The sequence below is a fragment of the Pongo abelii genome, chromosome 21, assembly GCF_028885655.2.
Source record: "Pongo abelii isolate AG06213 chromosome 21, NHGRI_mPonAbe1-v2.0_pri, whole genome shotgun sequence".
NCBI lineage: Eukaryota > Metazoa > Chordata > Mammalia > Primates > Hominidae > Pongo > Pongo abelii.
The window spans coordinates 35,656,822-35,673,183 of record NC_072006.2 but is presented as its reverse complement, the minus strand read 5'-3'; the positions used below and the strand labels follow the sequence as shown (position 1 = coordinate 35,673,183).

The window sequence follows — 16,362 nt, the reverse complement described above, 5'->3', positions numbered from 1 at the left end:
CCTAGCCCAGAGCCTAGCCCAGAGCAGGCACCCAGCCCTGTTCGCTGAGGGCCCTTTAAACCAATGTTTAATGTACAGCTGCTGCTTGGGTCAGATTCGCTTCTGTCCAGGATATAGGACTCTGACAGTGATGGGTGCTGCTCTGAGACTGCTCCTCCCAAGGCTCACAACATACTCCTGGAGGCTCTACCTTCTCTCTCTCCATGATTTCACAATTTTCCCTGCCTATTATGGACACCTTGACCCTTCGGGAGAATTCTTTCCTCACATTCCCTCTCTCCCAACTGGTTTTGGGATCCAACACTGGTGGGAAATCAAAACTGGGTCCCCACACTAACTCTTCTCTCTCCTTTTCACATGACCAGGGAAATGACTCAGGGTAGAAAGGGAGTCATTTGGCCTGTCATTTCCCCAGGTCAATGCTGCTTGTCTTTAAAGGTACCTGTATTAGGAGAGAGCCCTGGACTAGGACTAGACACACCTGGTTCTGCCCCTAAATGGCAGAGTGATCTTCAGAAGTCATTTCTTTGACTCTCAGTTTCTTTTCCTGTACAACGAGGATAATGAAACTGGCTCTGCCTGCCACCTCAGTTGCTGTGAACATCTAAGGGCATAAAGGTTTTGCGAGCTTTACCGCATCTGGGGCATTGGTGGTGGCAGGCTCTTAATGGTCAGGTCCTGTTTGTAAATTCATACAGTCCTCCACACCCTGCTGCCCTGCAGGAGATGCTTGGGAGAGGTATTCAGAGGCTAAGGCTTTCTCCTATCCATACCCTCTGTTCCAGCCACACCAAACCTTCCACTATTTCCTGAACTGCCTCGTAGCCTCCTGCCTCCATACCTCTCTCTGCTTACCTCGTTTCTTTCGCTTAGAATGCCTTCTCCTGGCTGAAATTCCACCTCTACGTCAAGGCTCAGGCCTACCTCTAGCACAAAGCCTCCCTGCACTGTCCCCGATGCGCTCAATCTTTCTCCCTAAACCTTGTAGCATTGCTTGTATTATAATCACAGATCTAGTTATTATTCTTTCACCTAGGCTCCCGAATTCCTTGGTGACAGGGCTCTGACCTACTCATCTTTGCAGCAATCCTCCCTTACCCCTGACAGTGGTGGAAGTTCAGGAAATACTGTTGCCTGGAAGGTGTTTTCTGCAGAGATTAATGATCCATGTACAGAAGGTGCCAGGGAGAATTACTCAGTTTGGAGAGCAGCTCAGATCAAGCTGCCTAGCCTTATGCCAGCTGTCCTTCGCCTCCTCTGTCCTGGTTTATCTCAGAACTTCTCTCTACACTAAGTATCTACCTGACAGGCATAGTAGAGAGGCTTAATATCACCCGAACTCGGCTTAGAAAAAGCCAAATAAAAAGGAAAATGGAGTCATGTTTGAGTCTCTCAGCCTTAAGCCCCGCCTAACTACTTTCCTTTGCATCTGATCGCATACAGAGCCAGTAGTGAGTTCTCTGCTCTTGGGGAAGGAAGGTGGCAGGCCTCAGCTACTGCTCAAGTTGGGTAGTGTTTTGAGAACCTCAGCTTCAGCAGTTTCAAAAGTGGCAGCTGCTTTGTGGGCCTGCCCTCTTTGGGCAAGACAGCTTCCACTTAGGTCCATCCTCAGGTCTGGGTGGGGGAGGAGCAATGGGAAGGTGCAGATTAAGAGGTTGTGGAGGAAGGGAGAGGGTGCCAGGAAGTGAAAAGCCATTGGTACAACGGGCTACAGAGGGCTTAATATAGGGAAGAAGTGGGGCAGGGAAGGGGGAGGAAGAAGCAGAAGGTGAAATGTGCTGGAGTCTTCCTAGGTATCCAATGGGACAGATGTTGAGGAAGGCCAGGGATGGAGTCTGGCCCAGTCTCCCAAGAGGGGCCAACAGTGGCCCAGCAGACAGGCCCAGTTTGGTGGGGGGATTGTCTTGGGGGTATGGCGAGAAGGGCTACTTTAAGGTAGGGTCAAAGGCTGGGTGGGAAAAGGGTTACAGGTTAGGAACAAGGTCTGGGTTTTGACTAGGCCATGTCCAAGGTTGGATGGTAGTTAAGAGAGAGGAAACCAGGAAAATAAGACGTCCATGCCTGGTTGGAAAGTAGAGGCACCAAGATGCCAGGTTCTGAGGAGCCAGCTGACTGGGATGGTTCCAGAAAGTGATGTGAAAAACTGGGGTCTAAGAGATCATTGTTTTTGAGGCAGGGGCAAGGGCCAGGTGTGGGGGATCTAGGTGAGCACATAAGGTGCCATAGATTCCAGTGAGACAGGAGTCAGAGTCTAGGGATGGGTCTGGATGGTAGAAAGGGCCCTGCGGTGGGCTGAGGCAGGGTTCCTAACAGGGGATGACACGAAATTGTACCATTCAGTAAGTTGTGAGGACCAGTATCCATCAGGTATAGATGGGGTTGGTCTGCCTGGGCCCAACAGGCTCAGAACAATCAGTGCCCGAGTCGCAGTGGGGGACGGGCTGACAGCGTTCCCAGCCGCGGCATGATGCACAGGGTGGGAAGTGTCAGGGTCCGGGTCGGGAGCAGAAGCAAGTTCCTATTGGGGAAGGTGTCATACCCTGGTCGGGGGTCGGTGCCCAGATCCCAGGGCAGGAAATGCCAGCCCCGGAATATGGGCCCGAGACAGAGGGAACCGTGGTGATCACGGCTGGGAAGAGTCAGTGTCCGGGGAGAGGAGGTGTCTGTCCCGCCTAGGAAGGGTCCATGTCGGCCGTGTTCGGTATGGGGGTGGAAAGTGCCCGGTTTTCCCGCTGACCCTACCTTGCCACGGGCGCAGCGTACGGAGCGCAGGGCGCCGAAGAAGATGGGCAGCAGCGCCATGAGCAGGAGGCTGCCGTAGGCCAGCGCGATGCCCTCGGGCGTGGAAGGCGGCCGCGTAGTGCTGTTGGTGGGGCCGCCTGCCTCGGCGCTGCCGTTATGCGGATCGCTGAGGGCCGAGTCCATGGCGAGGGTGCGTTCGGGATCCGACTCCAGTTCCGGTTTCTGCAGCAGGGACGCAGACGGAGACACCGGCTCTGCAGGGAAAGCCACGTTCCCCTAAGGCAACAGGAAGTGACGTGCTCCCTCCGAAGCCCGCGCCGCGCACGCGCGCACACACACGCTTGCACACACGCGCGCGCGCGTGCACGTCTCCCCGCCCGCTCGCCCTCTAGCGGTGGCCGAGGGCCGGGCGGCGGGTTGCTAAGCAACTTGTTAGTGGTCCGGACAGGGGCTCTGGGCCACTGCGGTGGGCATGCGACCCGAATGCCCATTTCCCAGTCCCAGCCGGTCTCCTCAATCCCAGGCTGTCCACTCTCCGCAAATCCTCATATTCCGAATAACTAAGAATGTGTTTATTCATACATGCATTTATTGGGTATCCAATTGTTTATTCACTCCTTAAATATTTATTGAGTGTCCCTCAACATGCCAACAACTGTCCTAGGCTCTGAGGACACTGAGGTGAACAATACAGGCAAAAGTTCGTCCTTGCCTTCGTGAAGCTTGCATTTTAGTGCAATGTGTGTAGGGGGACGTTGGGAAGACAATAAAGAAACTGAACAAAATAAAAGTCTAAAATGGGCCTGGCGCAGTGTCTCACGCCTGTAATCCCAGCACTCTAGGAGGCCGAGGCGGGTGGATCACCTGACGTCAGGAGTTCGAGACCAGCCTGACCAATATGGTGAAACCCCGTCTGTACTAAAAATACAAACAATTAGCCGGGCGTGGTGGCATGCACCTGTAATCCCAGCTACTCGGGAGGCTGAGGCAGGAGAATCGCTTGAACCCGGGAGGCGGAGGTTGCAGTGAGCCAAGATTGAGCCATTGCACTCCAGCCTGGGAAACAAGAGCGAAACTCTGTCTGAAAAAAAGAAAAAAAAAAAAAAAAGAAGCCAGGCGCGGTGGCTCACGCCTGTAATCCCAGCACTTTGGGAGGCCGAGGTGGGCAGATTGCGAGGTCAGGAGATCGAGATCATCCTGGCTAACACGGTGAAACCCCGTCTCTACTAAAAATATAGAAAATTAGCCGGGCGTAGTGGCGGGCGCCTGTAATCCCAGCTACTTGGGAGTCTGAGGCAGGAGACTGGCTTGAACCTGGGAGGCGGAGGTTGCAGTGAGCCCACTGCACTCCAGCCTGGGCGACAGAGTGAGACTCTGTCTCAAAAAAAAAAAGAAAAAAAAGCAAGAAAAAGTTTGTAAAATGTTAATGTATAGTTACGTGTTACATAGCATGTTAATGCAGGTGAATAGAGAAAAATAAAGCAAAAGAAAGTAAAGTGTGTGTGGAGTTTGCAAATGTATTGAGTGCCTACTATGTGCCAGGCAATTATAATACCTTACCAGTTCATGCCCCTGTACAATTTATAAAGCTTTGTGGCTCTTTTCAGAATTGGAAGAATCTGTTTATTTATGTGATTCTTATTTTTGATATTGTTAAAAAAGTTAAAAAAATATATTTTCTTAGACATGGGGTTTTGCCATGTTGGCCAGGTTGGTCTCAAACTCCTGGGCTCAAGTGATCCTCCTGCCTCAGCCTCCTAAAGTGTTGGGATTACAGGTATGAGCCACTGCTTGCAGCCTACTGTGGCTATATTAGATACTGGAACATCTAAGCATCAGTGTGTGACTGTGCAAACAAAAAACTTCAAGGAGTGCCTATTATTATTATTATTATTATTATTATTATTATTTTGAGACATGGTCTCACTCTGTCACCCAGGCTGGAGTGCAGTGGCATGATCACAGCTCACTGCAGCCTCTACCTTCTGGGCTTGGGTGATTCTCTCACCTCAGCCTCCCCAGTAGCTGGGACCATAGGTGTGTGCCACCATGCCCGGCTAACTTTTTGTGTTTTTAGTAGAGATGGGGTTTCGGCATGTTGCCCAGGCTGGTCTCAAACTCCTAGGCTCAAGCAATCTGCCCACTTCGGCCTCCCAAAGTACTGCGATTATAGGCATGAGCTGCCACGTCCCGCAAGAGTGCCTATTTTATTTTATTTATTTTTTATTTATTTATTTTTGAGACGGAATCTCCCTGTGTCGCCCAGGCTGGAGTGCAGTGGTGCGATTTTGGCTCACTGCAACCTCCGCCTTCCGGGTTCACGCCATTCTCCTGCCTCAGCCTCCCGAGTAGCTGGGACTACAAGTGCCCGCCACCACGCTCGGCTAATTTTTGGTATTTTTAGTAGAGTCAGGGTTTCACCGTGTTAGCCAGGATGGTCTCGATCTCCTGACCTGGTGATCCGCCCGCCTCGGCCTCCCAAAGTGCTGGGATTACAGGCATGAGCCACCGTGCCCGGCCAAGAGTGCCTATTTTAAAAAAGATTTCTATGTATTGAGGCAGTTGTTTACTGCAGAATCAAGCCCACTTTAGGCTTACTACCAGCTTCTATCTAAAAATATTGACTGATAACCGAAAGTGTTCTAAAGGTGGTTATTCTGATCTATAGTTTTTTGTTTCTTTGTTTGTTTGTTTGTTTTGAGACGGAGTTTTGCTCTTTTTGCCCAGGCTGGAGTACAATGGCGCAATCTCGGCTCACCACAACCTCTGCCTCCCTGGTTCAAGCGATTCTCCTGCCTCAGCCTCCTGAGTAGCTGGGATTACAGGCATGCGTCACCACACCCAGTTAATTTTGTATTTTTAGTAGAGATGGGGTTTCTCCATGTTGGTCAGGCTGGTCTCAAATGCCTGACCTCAGGTGATCCACTTGCCTCGGCCTCCCAAAGTGCTAGGATTACAGGCGTGAACCACTGTGCCCGGCCTCTGATCTATAGTTTTTTAAAAAGTATTTACAGAGAGTATAGAAGTTTTTGTGAATTTAATACAAGTTAGCCTCCAATTTTCTCTTCTCAAATGCTTGATTTATAGTTTTTGCTCCTTTACATATTTGCTTTTTTAATTTCGAGATTTGTAATTTTACCTTCAAAACAGTTCATTTTTAAAATTGTAAAGCATGTTTAACATAGGCAGAAATAGGCCGGGTATGGTGGTTCACGCCTGTAATCCCAGCATGTTGGGAGGCCGAGGTGGGCGGATCGTGTGAGCCCAGGAGTTAGAGACCAGCCTGGGCAACATAGCAAGACCACATCTAAAAAAAAATAAAAAAAAAAAAAATAAAAGTCAGCATTTTGAAATTAGTTGAGCTCAATGCAGTTCTACTCTTTGGAAGCAGATTAGCTAACTGAATCTGGTGCTCTTGTTGAATAGAAATAGGTGATGGGAAATGCCTACCATTTGACTTTATAAGGATAAGCAAGATTTACCGTGATGCTTTGATTTGGGGGTGGATTCCAGTCCATCATTGCCCTGGCACATGTCAATTAGTACACACAAAATTCAATGTCAAATCCAGAGCCTCAGAGGAAAAAATTTATTTCCCAAGAGAACAATGACAACATAACAAAGTAAAATGTTATCTAGATTATATTGGTATTAAAATTATCTCTTATATAAAGTATATTGACTGTAACTATACATAGAAGATTCATAGTAACACCTGGAAGTTCCTTCTCATGTTATATATAAATTGAATTACGAAAGCTTTTTATATTACCTGTTTATGGTCTTATAGATTTAATGTACCAAATGAAAACTTCCCACTCTACCTCTAGATAAGATAAAATCTATATTTATTTTCAAGGTAGAGTTTTAAGTGGCCATATTTCTTAAGCCGTATTCAAGGGAAAATTTTATTTCAAGGCACACTTTCACTCTGTCACCCAGGCTGGAATGCAATGGCATGATCACAGCTCACTGCAGCCTTGACCTCCTGGGCTCAAGCGACCCTCCCACTTCAGCCTCCCAAGTAGCTGGGACTATAGGCCTATACCACCATGCCCAGCTAATTTTTCCATTTTTTGTAGAGATGGGGTTTCACCATGTTGCCCAGGCTGGTCTCGAATTCCTGGGCTCAAGCGATCTGCTCACCTTGGCCTCCCAAAGTGCTGGGATTACAGGCGTGAGCCACCATGCCTGCCCACTCAAGGAAATTATGTCTTAACTAAGTTTGAATGTTGTTCCTCTTCATTTTGTATATGAAACTTCAGCCGATTTAATATTGACATTCATCATCTAGTCAAACCCTTCACATGTTCTTCAAACCAACCAAATTTGGGGTTCTTGACATTTTCTGTGTCAATAAAATAAGATGTGGATCTTATCTTTTTTTTTGAGATGGTGTTTTGTTCTGTCGCCCAGGCTGGAGTACAGTAGTGTGATCTCGGCTCACTGCAACCTCCGTGTCCCGGGCTCAAGCAATTTTCCTCCCTCAGCATCCTGAGTAGCTGGGACTACAGGCACCCGCCATCACGCCCGGCTAATTTTTGTGTTTTTAGTAGAGATGGGGTTTCACCATGTTAGTCAGGCTAGTCCCGAATTCCTGACCTCGTGATCTGCCTGTCTCGGCCTCCCAAAGTGCTGGCACTACAGGCGTGAACCATCACGCCCAACCAAGATGTGGATCTTATATTTTATTTTGAGATGGAGTCTCGTTCTTTCACCCAGGCTGGAGTGCAGTGGCGTGATCTCAGCTCACTGCAAGCTCTGCCTCCTGGGTTCATGCCATTCTCCTGCCTCAGCCTCCCGAGTAGCTGGGACTACAGGCACCCGCCACTGTGCCCAGTTAATTTTTTTTTTTTTTTGGTATTTTTAGTAGTGATGGGGTTTCACTGTGTTAGCCAGGATGGTCTTGATCTCCTGACCTCATGATCCACCCACCTCGGGCTCCCAAAGTGCTGGGATTACAGGCGTGAGCCACTACGCCTTGCCTGGATCTTATTTTATCTAGATCTACTAGATTTGATGAAGACTTGTTTTTTCCTTACCGTACTGGCTTCCTAGATAACCTTTGAATTGAATTTAGAAGATGGGGAAGTGTAGAACTGTCTTGGCCTGAGTCTTTTTTTTGAGATGGAGTTTCACTTTTTTTTTGTTTGTTTGTTTTGAGATGGAGTCTAGCTCTGTTGCCAGGCTGGAGTGCAGTGGCACAATCTCGGCTCACTGCAACCTCTGACTCCCTGGTTCAAGCGATTCTCTCCTGCCTCAGCCTCCCCAGAAGCTGGGAATACAGGCATGTGCCACCATGCCTGGCTAGTTTTGTATTTTTAGTAGAGACGGGGTTTCTCCATGTTGGTGAGGCTGGTCTCGAACTCCTGACCTCAGGTGATCCACCTGCCTCGGCCTCCCAGAGTGCTGGGATTACAGGCATGAGCCACTGTGCCTGGCCTGGCCTGAGTCTTTTAACAGTAGAGAAGAGGAAGAGAGTGAGACCCTGAGGAGTGAGGGGGGAGACTGGCTGTTGACTGCAGGACATTGTCAATGCCTTATTGGTGGCATTCCCTGGACTTGGGGGCAGCCGTTATTCTGGAAGAAGTTACTTAAAAGTTACAGCAGTTGTTTGAGCTGTATAAATCTGCATCCATAGGAGCAGTGCCAGAAGCAGCAGCCCCTGCTGGGGCCTGGCCACCATCGCTCTGCCCATGCCTGCTCCAACCGTGCTGGGTGCATCTTGCTTGATGCTGATGCTGGGTGTGTAGAGAACTGCTGGCTCAGGGCAGGTGCAGACAAGGTTGATGCTGCATGACTTCTGAAGCGAGGTCAGAAGAGGCCAAACACGAAGGTAAAATATTGTAGAGGAAATTAAAGAAAAAGAAAATAAGGAAGAAGCCAAACAGCTTCCACCTTGTTCAGTGAAACAATTGCTCAAGGACCTCTGAGCCACTTTTAACAAGTCTGACTGCCCAGAGACTGACATGTTGTAAGGAAGCCCAAGTCACATGGAGAAGCCGTGTGTAGATGCTTCAGTCAGCAATGTCAGCTGAGTCCAGTCTTTTCGTTATCTCGGTCCAGGTGCCAGACATGTGAGTGAAGAGTCCTCCAGGTGATCCCAGTCCCCAGTTGCTTGAGTCACACTAAGCCATCAAGTCTTCCCAGCTGGGACTCCAGAGAGCATGGAGCAGAGTCAAGCCATGCCCACAAAGTCCTGTCAAAACTCCTGATCCCCAGAATCAGTGAGTTTGACAAAATAGTTCTTTTGGGAGTTCCTCTTTATGCAGCAATAGATAACCAGAACAACATGTCAGTTATGATTAGGTTTGGCTGGTTGCATGCAACAGAAAACTCCCAAATAACAGCGATTTAAAACAGATGAACTTAAAGAGGCCAGGCGCAGTGGCTCACGCCTGTAATCCCAACGCTTTGGGAGGCCAAGTGGGCGGATCACCTGAGGTCAGGAGTTCAAGACCAGCCTGGCCAAAATGGTGAAACCCTGTCTCTACTAAAAATACAAAAATTAGCCAGGCGTGGTGGTGTGCACCTGTAGTCCCAACTACTCGGGAAGCTGAGCCATGAGAATTGCTTGAACCCAGGAGGAGGAGGCTACAGTGAACCGAGATCATGCCACTGCACTCCAGCCTGGGTGACAGAGTGAGACTCTGTTTCAAAAAAAAAAAAAAAATTTAAACAGATGAACTTAAAGAAATGTGGAGTCAGGCAGCTCAGGGCCAGTACAGCAGCTCCATGGCTATCAGGGATCCAGCTCCTTCTGTCTATTGTATTCATCATCCTAGCATAGGACTTCCATCCTCAAGGTCACCTCATGATCTAAGAAGGATGCTAAAGCTCTGGACACCTTGTTCAAATTGTAGTCTGGAAGGAGGAGGAAAGGGCAAAAGGGTTTTCATCCCCTCCCCTTTGACAACCACTCCAGGAGTTCTACATAATGCTTCTACTTACATTTAATTGGCCAGACCATAATTACCTGGTCATGTTTAGCCACAAGGGAGGCTGTGTGCACTCTATTAGTGGGGCAGCATTAAGCTAGTTATTGGAAATCTTGCAACTGCCTAGATAAAAATGGAATATTCTTTTTTTTCTTTTTAAAAGAAATATGCCAAGCTGCGCCAGGCATGGTGGCTCATGCCTGTAATCCCAGCACTTTGGGAAGCTGAGGCAGGTGGATCACCTGAGGTCAGGAGTTTGAGACCAACTTGACCAATATGGTGAAACTCTGTCTCTACTGAAAATACAAAAATTAGCCATGCGTGGTGGCATGTGACTGTAGTCCCAACTACTCGGGAGGCTGAGACAGAATTGCTTGAACCCAGGAGTTGGAGGTTGCAGTGAGCCAAGATTGTGCCATTCTAGCCTGGGCGACAGAGCAAGACTCTGTCTAAAAAAAATTCCAAGCTGCAGAGTGCAGGAGTATTCTTACAATGAAAGAGGAGGAGAATGGAAGTTAGAAGGCAACAGCAGTCTCTGCCATTGAAGGGCTCCCAGTGGAGTGGGCATTTGAACCAAATCTTGAAGGGTAAAGGAGATTTTATTTTCTATGTTTTACTTTTTTTAATAGCTAATGTATGGCCAGGTGCGGTGGCCTAGGCCTGTAATCCCAGCACTTTGGGAGGCCGAAGCGGGCAGATCACGAGGTCAGGAGTTTGAGAGCAGCCTGGCCAACAAGGTGAAACCCCATCTGTAATATAAAAATTAGCCAGGTGTGGTGGCGCATGCCTGTAATTCCAGCTACTCAGGAGGCTGAGGCACAAGAATCCGTTGAACCCGGGAGGCAGAGGTTGCAGGAGCTGAGATCGCGCCACTGCACTCCAGCCTGGATGACAGAGTAAGACTCTGTATCAAAAAAAAAAACCAACAAAAAAAAACAAAGGAATGAAAGAATGGTTACTCCATAGGCAGAACAGCAGCATGGGCTGCTTGACTGAGTATATTTATAGTTATTTCTGGATTATATATTAAACAAGGAGTGGATTATCCATGAGTGTTCTGGGAAAGGAGTGGGCAATTCTTGGAGCTGAGGGTTCCTCCCCATTTTAGACCATAAAGGGTAACTTCTGGACATTGCCACAGCATTTGTAAACTATCACGGCATGGGTGGGAGTGTCTTTTAGCATGTTAATGCATTATAATTAGCGTTTAATGAGCAGTGAGGACGACCAGAGGTCACTTTTGTTGCCATCTTGGTTTTGGTGGGTTTTGGCCGGCTTTTTTACTGCATCCTGTTTTATCAGCAAGGTTTTTGTGACCTGTATCTTGTGCTGACCTCCTATCTCATCCTGTGACTAAGAATGCCTAACTACCTGGGAATGCAGCCCAGTAAGTCTCAGCCTTACTTCACCCAGCCCCTATTCAAGATGGAGTTGCTCTGGTTCAAGCACCTCTGACAAAGATATATATCAGAAGGCTACATAGCAAATCTAACAAGGTCATTTACATATTAAAGAATGTACGTTAAGCACATTGGAATGGTTGACTATAGAGGGATGGGAATGAGAGTGGCAACTGGGATTAAAACAACAACAAAAAATAGGTACGGAAGTAAAATAAAGCAGGGCCTTTGTGGAAAATGGTGATGATAGGCTAGGAAGAAGGAATGAGTATAATGAACTTGTCACTCTGCTCCTTTCAAAATAGAAAACAAAAGGGAAAATTGAAGACTTTAAGATAAAATTGTCATTTCAGAGTTCCCTTTTTCTTTGTTGAGTTGGGGATGGAGGCTAGATTTGCAAAGGGAATAGGAAGTGTCAGAGAGAGAACCTCTGACAGAATCAGGGTTCTGTGATTTGCAAGGGCTGGAAGCACAGTGTGAAAGGCTTTAGGCAAAGGCTGGAATGCACTGGCCTCTTGAACTCCAAGGAAGAGATGAATAACCAAACCCCTGCAAAGACGGGCAGGGATGGAATTGGGCCTCACTAACCCCCGGAAGCCAGGATGTCCATGCTGCCAGGATCTTCTCTCTGCATCTCCTTTCTGTTTTTATCTGCTTTGTCTTCATTCTCTTTCACAGAAAACCAGGCTTGCTAAAAACAGCAGCCCTCAGGAACTGAGTTAACATGTTATGATTTGCTGCAGGAACCTAGAAGTTCCCAGATCTGTGAGCTTCCTTGGCTCAAGTTGGTCAGGGGAGTCTTGAAGGGTGTCTAGTTCTACTCTCAAAGGCCTCTGGGGTGGGTGGTGAGGCTTCTGTTACACAGGCTGAATCTGAGGTCAGTGAGGATTTCCATAATGTCAGACCAAGCCATAAGATGTTGAATGTCAGGCCGGGTGCAGTGGCTCACGCCTGTAATCCCAGCACTCTGGGAGGCCGAGGCAGATGGATCACCTGAGGTCAGGAGCTCGAGACCAGCCTGGCGAACCTGGTGAAACCCCATCTCTACTAAAAATGCAAAAAATTAGGCGGGTGTGGTGGCGCATGCCTGTAATCCCAGCTACTCGGGAGGCTGAGGCAAGAGAATCACTTGAACCCAGGAGGAGGAGGTTGCGGTGGGCCAAGATTGCGCCATTGCACTCCAGCCTGGGCAACAAGAGTGAAACTCTGTCTCAAAAAAAAAAAAAAAAAAATCGACTGTCATGAGATGAACGTCAGAGTCATAGAATGAATGCTAGCCTCACAATATATCTGGGTGAAAATGCTATTGTCCTGATACTGGTATTTTTCCTAGGGAGGGGACTGTATATAATATGTACATTACAGGAAGATACCATGGCAACCTGCTTGAGGAAAATGTGAGCCCTAAGCACCCTGGCTGGCAGGGCTGAAATGGCAAACCTGCTTTGCATTAGAGGTGAACAGGAATTTGTGTGAGGGAGAGAAGTAGCAGACAGAAATATAAGGGGGCGGCGGCTGGGTGCAGTTGCCCATACCTGTAATCTCAGCACTTTGGGAAGCTGATAAGGGAGGATCGCTTGAGGCCAGGACTTCAAGACCAGCCTGGGCAACACAGACTGTCTCTACCAAAAAAACAAAACCCAAAAAACCAAAAATTAACAAAGTGTGGTGGCACGTGTCTGTAGCTACTCAGGAGGCTGAGGTGGGAGGATCATTGAGCCCAGGAGGTTGAGGCTGCAGTAAGCTGTGATTGTATCACTGCACTCCCAGTCTGGACAGAGGGAGGCCTGGTCTCAAAAAAAAAAAAAAAAAAAAGAAACGGAGCTGAGGATGTGGAAGGAGAGGAGCCAGTGAGATGGATGGCATGAGGCTGGGACACCAGTAGAGACAGGGGGAAACATTCTCAGTATCCCAGTAGGAGGGTGGCCAAGTGCCTTGTTTGTGGGGCTCTGATGTGAGCACCTCTGTTGTCTTGCATCTTCAGGACAGTTTTCTACATGGATAGGGTGCCCTGGTGGGTGGGGCTGTGTATTTCTCAAGGATTCCGCCATCTGGCTCAAACACTGAGGAGAAAGGATCTTGGAATCAGAGGACACCACAAGGACTCCGGCTGCTGAGTGGGAAACGGATTGGCCAGGACAACAGTAAAAGTGAGTAAATAGACTAAAGAAGTGATGTTTGTGGCTTTGACTGGGAGTGGGGGCAATGGAGACAAAGAGAGGTGGACAGGATTAAGATAGATCTAGGATATTTCCAATTTAGGATTGTGTTTAGGAAATAGGATGAAAAGGACTCCCTGATGGGACGTGAGGGAGGAGGAAGTGTGAAGACTGTGTCTTGGGTTTCTGAACTGACCTACTGCATGATGGACGTGCCAGGACCTGAGATGGGGAAGATGGGTGGGGTGGAGGCACCGTCACTGTCTCCACCTGGAGTTGTTTCTTTTTTTCTTTTTTTTTTTTGAGATAGTGTCTTGCTCTGTCACCCAGGCTGGAGTGCAGTGGTGCAATCTCGGCTCACTGCAACCTCCGCCTCCTGGGCTCAAGCGATTCTCCTGCCTCAGCCTCCGTAGCTGGGACTATAGGCACGCGCCACCACATCTGGCTAATTTTTTTTGTGTTTTTGGTAGAGACGAGGTTTCACCATATTGGCCAGGCTGGTCTCGAACTCCTGACCTCAAATGATCCACCCGCCTCAGCCTCCCAAAGTGCTGGGATTACAGATGTGAGCCACGGCGCTGTTGACCCACCGTGGTGGCTTTGGGAGGCTGCAGCTCCCCTTGCTCAGGTGCCCTCTCCTGCCAGCAGAGGGCAGCATAAGCCAGTTAACGGACAGCCCCTGCTACCTGGCTGGGTTCTGGCGGGGCCAGAACACTGGGATGGAGGGCCACCACCTGGACCTGGCTCATGGGGAGGCAGCAGGCCGCTCTGAGGCTCAAAAGCAGTCTTTGACTTTAAGGCCAATTCCAGCCACAGAAATTTGGGGCTGTTCATATCTAAGGCTGCTGGCCAATCCAAGCCAGCCCATCTCTCCTGGGCTCTTCAGCAGCTTCCTGTCTCCTGGAGTCCCCTGCACATCGCATCTCTTTGCTTGAAACCCTTCAATGACTCCCCTGTGCCCCTGCCCTCAAGATAACTTCACGCTCTTCAATATGGCCTAGTTGTCCAGCTCATTCATTCATTGCACATCTCCTTTTGCGATCCAAGCTCTTTTCTGCCTCAGACCCTTTGCATAGGTGTCCCCTGCCTGGTATAGGTGTCCCCTGCCTGGTCTTCTTTCTCCCTGCTTTTTAAAAAATTATTATTATTCTTTTTTAAAAAAATGATTTAAAAATTTAAATAATTTAATATAAATTTAAATAATTTAATATAAATTTAAATAATTTAATTTTAAATTAATATAAATTTAAATAATTTAAATAATTTAATTTTAAATTAATATAAATTTAAATAATTTAAATAATTTAATTTTAAATTAATATAAATTTAAATAATTTAAATAATTTAATTTTAAATTAATATAAATTTAAATAATTTAAATAATTTAATTTTAAATTAATATAAATTTAAATAATTTAAATAATTTAATTTTAAATTAATATTAATTTAAATAATTTAAATAATTTAAATTTAAATTAATATTAATTTAAATAATTTAAATTTAAATTGATATTAATTTAAATAATTTAAATAATTTAAATTTAAATTAATATTAATTTAAATAATTTAAATAATTTAAATTTAAATTAATATTAATTTAAATAATTTAAATAATTTAAATTTAAATTAATATTAATTTAAATTTAAATTATTTAAATTAATATAAATGTAAATAATTTAAATTTAAATTATTTAAATTTTAAATAATTTAAATTTTAAATAATTTAAATTTTAAATAATTTAAATTTAAATAATTTAAATTTTAAATAATTTAAATTTAAATAATTTAAATTTAAATAATTTAAATTTTAAATAATTTAAAATAAAAAATTTTTCATTATTTTTTAATTTTTTAAAATTATTTTTTAAAATTATTATTATTATATTATTATTTATTTAATTATTATTATTATTATTAAGGTATTATTATTATTAAGGTATTATTATTAGGGTATTAAGGTAGCTCCTTCTTATGGGTCCTAGCTTCAAACTCACCTTCCACCCAAGCTGGAGTGCAGTGGCACGATCTCGCTCATTGCAACCTCTGCCAGGTTGAACCTCCCAGGTTCAAGCGATTCTTCTGCTTCAGCCTTCCAAGTAGCTGGGACTACAGGCACCCACCCACCACACCCAGCTACTTTTTGTATTCTTAGTAGAGACAGGGTCTTACTATGTTGCCCAGGCTGGTCTCAAACTTCTGGGCTCAAGCGATCCTCCCGCCTCAGCCTCCCAACGTGCTGGGATTATAGGCATAAGCCACCGCACCCAGCCCCTGACAACTTTTCTATCTTTATCTGAGTTACTTAAAAGGCAAACAAACCCTCACAGCACATAGCATTTACGTAGCAGGGTGATTTGATGTATTATTAATACTTTGCATCTTTCTCTCTCTATTTGTCCCTCCCCTTTCTGTACCCTCTTGCCTAGGGGAGGTTTGGTTCTAGGGTCCAAAGCAAAAGCTGCTTCCAAGACTCTTCCCTTTCTGGACTCCACTTTCTATAAGCTTAAACATTGTAGAGCAGATATTGTAAATCGTCAGTTTTATAGGCCCAGTCCTGCTCACAGATGTGTTTTGTATGACTTTTGCCAAGGTTTAAAAACTGGCTTTGGTTGGGCATGGTGGTGTTTGCCTGTAGTTCCAGTTACTTAGGAGTCTGAGGTGAGAGGATTGCTTGAGCCCAGGAGTTTGAGATCAGCCTGGGCAACGTAGCAAGACCTCATTTCTCTAAAAAACATTAAAAAAAAATAGCCAGGCTTGGTGGCATGTACCTGTAGTCCCAGCTACTCAGGAGACTGAGGTGGGAGCATTGCTTGAGCCTGGGAGTTTGAGGCTGTGGTGAACTATGATTGTGCCACTAAATTCCAGCCTGTGCAACAGAATGAGATATTGTCTCTAAAAAACAAAACAAAACAAAACAAAAACAAAAATCTGGGTTTACTTAGTTACCAAGATTAAAAAATGGAGCAATTTCAGAATAAAAATTTGGATAGTTGCTTTCTTTTGAACACTTAGTAGGTCTGGCAGTCTTGGCCCTGTATTTTCCTGTGATGGGTGCTAATATTTACTGAGTAACTACTAAGGTCAGGCACTGTCCTAAGTGCTTTCTCATGTGAAACTGCTGT

The 16,362-nt window shown here is 46.0% G+C and overlaps 1 protein-coding gene across 5 annotated transcripts in view; it reads right to left on the bottom strand.

Moving 5' to 3' along the window:
- Positions 1-3,117, bottom strand: part of HM13 (histocompatibility minor 13) — a 55,274-nt gene extending 52,157 nt beyond the window's left edge. For 4 of the 5 annotated variants that reach the window (XR_010138791.1, XM_024238642.3, XM_054541763.2 and 1 more), the window contains exon 1: positions 2,743-3,072. Coding sequence is in view for 4 of the 5 variants with exons in the window: in XM_024238642.3 (XP_024094410.1) it covers positions 2,743-2,925 (183 nt within the window). In the remaining variant the exon portion in view is untranslated. Of the gene's footprint in view, positions 1-2,742 lie in introns of all 5 variants that reach the window. The other variant, XM_002830180.5, reaches the window with a different exon arrangement.
- Positions 3,118-16,362: the final 13,245 nt, after the last annotated feature.